Here is a 7,320-nt window from a genome sequence, read left to right as displayed (position 1 = left end):
TATATATATATATATATATATATATATAATATATATATGTAATATATATTCCATTTTATTTATATCTTTAAATATATAATTAATTTATTTTTTTCGCATACAAAATAGTATATATAATATATGTATATATTACGAAAAAAAAAAAGAAACCTTTTTTTTTTTTTTTTTTTTTTTTATAATTATCATAAAAAATATATAAATTTTAAAGCTATAAGATATAATAAATATATCAAAAAAGAAAAAAGAAAAATATTTTTGATTATGTTTTCTTCTTTTTTTTTTTTTTTTTCTCGATTTTGCTTTAAAATTAATGTTTTGTTCTTTTAAAAAATATATTGAATAAAAATATAGTCTACATATATATATATATATATACATATATGTCTTTAGGAAAAAAGAAAGAAGAAATTGTACATAATAAATAAGTAAAAATGTCGTCAGCAACACAATTGGGTATATCAGAAAGAGAATACGAAGAAGCTTTAGCTGTGGAGAAATTGTTTTTTTTATCATCAAGAGAAAGATGTAATTATTGTAATTATGGAAAGTCAACATTTGTTGACACATTTAATTATGAATTTTTATGTGACAAATGTTCATATAGAAGTAAACATAAAAAGAAAATAGGAGAAGATTCGATAAGTTATTATGATGTGCAAAAATTAGAAAAAAAATTCGGTGATTCAGCTTATTATAAACAACATAGTAATAATAATAAACATCATCACCACCACCATCACCATCATAATAAAAAGTCAAGTTATAGTCAAGAAAAAAAATCGAAATCAAAAAATCGACGTTCATCAACTAGAAAACATATAGAAGTAGTAACAGATAGTTCTGATTCAGAGTATGATGAGAAATTTAAAAAAAAAGAGAAAAAAAAAAAAAAAGAAAGAGATAGAGACAGAGATAGAGATAAAGATAGAGATAAAGATAGAGATAAAGATAAGGATAAAGATAGAGATAGAACACGAGAAAAAAGTTATAAAGATAATAAAGATAGTAAATATAAAAAAAAAAAAAAATATGATGATTCAGATGATGATTTTGATGATGAATTTAGTTTAAATGATTATGATCCAAATACTCCTGGTATGATTGGAATTATGAATTCTAATAATATGAGTAATTCAGATTACAAAAATAATTTCGATAATAATTTTAATGAATTCGATGGGAATCATTTAAATTATAATCAAATGAGCGAACATAATTATCATGATTTTAATGCATTTAATAATAATATAAATAATCATATACCTTTTGATAATAATAACAATCCATATTCAAAAAATAATTTTCATTTAAAATATATGAACTCACCAAATAGTGATCTAGCTAATATCAATCCAATATGTTCAGATGATTTTAATCCAATGTATTTTAATAAAATGAATTATCCTAATAATTTTAATATGAAATTAAATGAAGATAGTGATATAAATAATAAAATGAAATATAATAATAAAATGAGTATGGTACCATATGACCCTTTTGATAATAGTAGTAATGGTGAAAGCAATAGATATAGTAATGCTATGGATAATGCAAATTATTATAACACCACAAATAATATGAATAACATGAGTAATATGAGTAATATGAGTAACTTGAATAATATGAAGAATATGAATAATATGAGTAACATGAATAATATGAATAACATGAATAATATGAATAATATGAATAATATGAGTAATATGAATAATAGATTATATTTATTAAATAAAAGAAATTCTTTAAATAATAATTATTCACCAAATAATATAAAACCTTTATATAATCAACAATATTCAAATAAAAATTTGTATAATACCCTAAATCATAATCAAAATCCATTGAACCAAAAAATGTCTTTTGATAATAATATACCCAGTAATAAGAATAAAATGTATCAAAACAAAAAAAATTCAACATATTTATTAAATAATAATCTAAATAAATCAAATAGTGGTTCAGGATTATTACACTCAGGTAATAATATGAATTTATTATGTTATTCACAACAAAATAGTTTAAATGATATGAATAGATTTCATGATAATAATATGTATAATCCTGATTTTGCACCTGTAAACGTTTCTGATAAAAACCCATTTTCTCTTCACAATATGATATCCACACCTAACAACCGAAAATCATATAATGTTTTAAATAGTTTAAATAGTGATGTAAGTAATAATAATATGAGTAGAAATTCTTTTAAGGCATTGAGTTATCCTGTTTTTGATTCAAACAAAAAATTTTAGAAAATGAAACAATATAAAAAAGAAATATTATATATATATATATTATATATATATATTTTTTAAATATTTTATATTGTAAATATTATTTTTTCCAGTAAAATTATATATACATTTGTAATATCATTACATTATTCCTTATGTATGATATCATGTGTGTATCTAATTTACTTATTTGTTCATTTTATTTATTTATTTTTTTTATTTTTTATTTTTTTTTTTTTTTTTTTGTATATTATTTATTTTTATAATATAAGATTAACAAATAAAATTATTGAACATTTATATTTCTATATAAATGATCTTTGGCTTTTTTAATTTTGTTTTATTATTGTTAAAATAATTTGTATAATTCATCATTTCATTATATTACATATATATATGTATATATATATATATATATATATATAATATTTTTTTTTGTTTATATAATATATATTTTTTTACTAATAACACCCTGGACTACACAATTTTAAACCAAATGATGTCTTGAATATGTATATTTATATTATATTATATTTTTTGAAATGAAAATTGGATTAACCAACTGCAATATATAACTTTAATCATTTGTAAAAATATGTTGTATACATATTATAGAATACTATACAAAAATATATTTGATATTACATAATACAAATATATAATAATTTTGTATATTCTCATATGTGTAATTTTTATAATAGTACAAGGATAAGACATTATAAAAAAAAAAAAAAAAGGGAAAAAAGAAACATAATTATTTGTAATCAATCTTTTTTTATAAAGAAAGAGAAAAATCATAATCTTAAAATATTTAAAAGAATATGATATATTTAAAAATTATATAAACCATAATTATTTTATCTGTCATATATTAATTCAATTTGTTATTGTAAAAAAGATATAAAATAAAATAATACAAATTAAAGAATGCATAGTAATTTACTATTATTTATTAAGTACAAAAAGTTGTTACATTTAGAGATTTGAAAAATAGAATAATTTAATCCTCAAAAGGATACATTATAAATACATATATATATATATCTATTTATTTATATATTTATATTTTAATTAAGTTATTTCTCCTTTTGTGTATATTTCAAATATAATATTGAAGAGATAAATGTCTGTATACATATGTATATTTAAATATATATCCACGACAGGACAACTATTAAAAAATAAAATATATAAAAAAATATATTATTTATATGTATGTATATATTTTTTCCTTTTTATTTATAACACATGTAAGATAAAAACTAAAATTTTTGAATATAATTGTCTTCAAGCTGTTGATTCATTTTTTACTTAAATATATTTTTATTATTATTCTGATTTGTATGTAAATTTACATTTTATTTTTTCAATTTATTAGACTTTGCATGGCCTTTAATAATAAACATATATAAATATATTTATTTATTCATTTAATATGTAGACTTATATTTCACTTGAAAACCCTTGATATATTTTATAATTTCATGATAAACGACTTTATACTTTTATTCAATTTTTTTTAATTTATATATATATATATATATATATATTTATTTATTTATTTATTTCTCCATATATTGACGTACGCATTTGTATATATATATATAATATTACACACGATGAACATAATTTGTGATGAACCCTATTTTATTGATAATCACAATGAGTTATTTTGCCCATTGAATTGTCCTTTTATAAGTTCTAATGATGTATGGAAATGTATTGGTATATGTACAAGTAAGGAAAAGTGTTCTCTTTATAATTCCTCTTTAACATTTGCAGATGAAGAAACAAATAAATGCCTTCCGTGTTTAGTATCTGGTTGTATTCGTTGTATTAAGAGTACCCTGAAGAAGGGTTCAAAATCTTTTTTGAGTATTTCAGATAATTTACCTAATATATGTTTAGAGTGTATAAAAGGTTATAGATTATCAAGAGATCGTACTAAATGTAGTTTGATTTATGAAGAATTTATTACAAGAAGTTGTGGTTTTTTGGTTCTTATTTTTTTCTTATCATTTATATTTTTCTTTATATATTTTTATAAGAATAGAGATAAAATAAATATTTTATTGTTTAAATTGGCTTATCAATATAGAACCTTATCAAAATTTAGAAATAATTTAATTTATGGACGTCCATTATATCCATTAAATATGAAATTATCGAAAAATGATATAGGAGGTATTGGTTTAATGCTATATTTTCGTTATTTAACTTTCTTAAATTTTTTATCTATTCTTTTTATTGTAGTTAGTTTATTTGATGTATATTTACCCTTTGATGAATTAATACAAACTTATAGAAATGTGGAATCTACAACATCTTTAGAAAAATGTAAAAATTTAAAGAATTATATATCTCATAATATATCTCCATTAATTCATATGAAAAATTTAGATTGGATGTCTCTAGACATGTTTAATATGACTATTCGTTTTAAACATCATATGATTTTTTCCTCATTTGTTAGATATATTTTATGTATGATTATTACCTTTATATTTATATATAATCAAAGAAAATTTTATAATATAAAAAAAAACACGTCTTACTGTATGATGGATTATGCTCTTTCGATTGCTAATTTTTCAAGTTCACTTTCCAGTCATGATATACAGAATTTTTTTGAAAATTTAATAAAGAAAAAAATTATAGGTATATCATCATGTTATGATTTTTATAGACAGAAAGATTTAGTATTTAATTTGATAGAAGAACAAATTGAATGGGCTGATTTTAAAATGAAATTATATCGAAATTATGAAGAATGGAAAAAGGAAAATAAAAAGAAAATATTGTCCATATATGCAAAAACAAATAAAAATATAAATGTTATAAACCAAAAGGAAATATTAAATGACAATATAATTTCTACAAATCTAATTAATGGGAATGATATTAATTTATATGAAGGAAATGATAATTATCTTATAGAAAAATTACAACATTTAAAAAGATATGAACTTTTCCCATTTTATGAAGTTGATATTCATACTGATGATATAAATTTTGTGAATACTAATCACTCTAATGATTCTAAAATGTTCATACAAAAATCTACATTTAATAGCATCCAAACTATTCATATGGATAGTAAGAATCCATGGAATATATACAACAACAATAAAAGGAATAATATGAATGAGAGTATTTCTTTCTCTGAAAAGCTTTTATATGATCATCCATTAATATTAAATAAAGAATGGAATGAAGAAATGAATAAATTCAAATATTCTTCATATGGGAAGAATGATGATACGAATTATAATGGTAAGAATTATGATCATAAGTATTATAATGATGATATTTATAATGATATGTATTATAATGATATGTATTATAATGATATGTATTATAATGATATGCATTATAATGATATATATTATAATGATATGTATTATAATGATATGTTTTATAATGATAATATTTACAACAAAAGCGGAATAAATTCTACATGTGATAAAAATATCATATTAAATGAAAAAATAAACAATTTTCATATGGAAGATTATTTTTTTAAAGATATATCCAACAAATTATTTGATTTATGCTCTAAAGAATATAAGAACATATCAAAAAAAAAAAAAAATATATTAAATGATTATATAAGAAAATCGATATTTTCTTACTTTCAAACAAAAATAGATCAAGATAATCGTGTAAGAAATGGATATATCCCATTTTGTATGTGTAATAATACAGAAGGACTTTTTTTGAAAAGAGATTTGTCTAAAGATATGAAAGTTGTGAGAAATATTAAATGCTGTAACAAAGCTTATGTCATATTTAAGACTACCAAAGATTTAAATTTGGCTTATTCACTAATAAATAAATATATACAAAAAATCGAAAAGAAAAAAATTAAGAAAAAAAACAAGACAAAAAAAGAGAAAATGACAAAAGAGAAAATGACAAAAGAGAAAATGACAAAAGAGAAAATGACAAAAGAGAAAATGATAAACGAATTAAATAAAGGAAAATATAAATTTTATTCCTTCTTATTTTCTCCCATTTTGTTTTTAAAAAACCTATTTAATGATCAAAAAATACACAATAATATTACCTATAAATTATTATCAAATAATAATAGTAATAATAACAATATTTTATGGAATAATAAAATAAATGATAATAAAATCTATAACGAAATAAATATAAAATGGGAAAATAAAAAACCTAAGGGAAGAATACAAAATAATTTATTTCTTTTTTTTCAAAATAATCCATTTCAAGTCAATAAGTGTGATGTGGAACCTATTGATATCACATGGCAAAATATTTCCAATAATACATTTATAATACCTATAATGATAATAAAAATAACAATTTCGATACTTATACTTTTTTTTCTAATTTTATTATGGAGTATTATATTCTATGGTCCTTATGCAATATATGCTTTACATCATGCAAGTATTATTGAGAAACAGAAAAAACAAGAAATTTTATTTAATGTACTAATATCTCTAATATTAGGTATATTTATAGGTTTTGGGAATTTTTTATTAACGTTTTTAACAACATTAATTGGTAATTTTATGAAATTTGACAAGAAGCAATCTACTGATTCTTTTGTATTTTGTGTTAATAGTATATTCCAACTATTAAACTTTTTATTAAATGTTCTAATTACTCATTTAACGAATGCAGGTGGAGATAATAAAATTAGATCTTTTTTTCTTTTCTTTCCTAATCATTTATTTGTTCATCTTAAATCTAAAGATATTATATTAGGAGAAGAATATTCATTTGGACGATCTCTAAATTATAATATTATTCCTTTTATCACTTTGTTTCCTACTCTTTTTTCTTTTTTTGGAATTTATATTCTACCATTTCTATATAAATCTATGCTAATATTGTTTTGTTCAAATACAACCATAAAAAAAGCTGAAAAATTAATTCAGTGCCCTGAATGTAATTTGCATTATAGATATAGTGAAGCAGTTATTAGCTTTACGGTAACTCTCTTGTTATTCTTTTTCACACATGACAAATACAATACATCATTTACATATGTACTCCTATTTTTATCCTATTTATTCATAAAATATAGAGACACATATTTGTTTCTTCGAGAAAC

At 19.6% G+C, this 7,320-nt stretch overlaps 2 protein-coding genes across 2 annotated transcripts in view; both read left to right on the top strand.

Moving 5' to 3' along the window:
* Positions 1-431: 431 nt before the first annotated feature.
* On the top strand, positions 432-2,252 carry PRSY57_0812400 (hypothetical protein; the record flags this gene model as incomplete). Its single annotated transcript, XM_012907063.2, has 1 exon — positions 432-2,252. The coding sequence occupies one exon, from the start codon at positions 432-434 to the stop codon at positions 2,250-2,252; it is 1,821 nt and encodes a 606-aa protein (XP_012762517.2).
* A 1,601-nt stretch (positions 2,253-3,853) lies between these two features.
* PRSY57_0812300 (putative protein, unknown function) overlaps positions 3,854-7,320 on the top strand; it is a gene marked incomplete at both ends in the record, with an annotated part of 4,719 nt that continues 1,252 nt past the window's right edge. Inside the window, one exon of the mRNA XM_012907062.2 lies at positions 3,854-7,320. This exon is cut by the window's right edge and continues 68 nt beyond it. Coding sequence (XP_012762516.2) covers positions 3,854-7,320 — 3,467 coding nt within the window.

This window comes from Plasmodium reichenowi, chromosome 8 (assembly GCF_001601855.1).
Source record: "Plasmodium reichenowi strain SY57 chromosome 8, whole genome shotgun sequence".
Lineage (NCBI taxonomy): Eukaryota > Apicomplexa > Aconoidasida > Haemosporida > Plasmodiidae > Plasmodium > Plasmodium reichenowi.
Note: the sequence above shows the minus strand (reverse complement) of the source record. Positions and strands in the feature narration are given on the sequence as shown.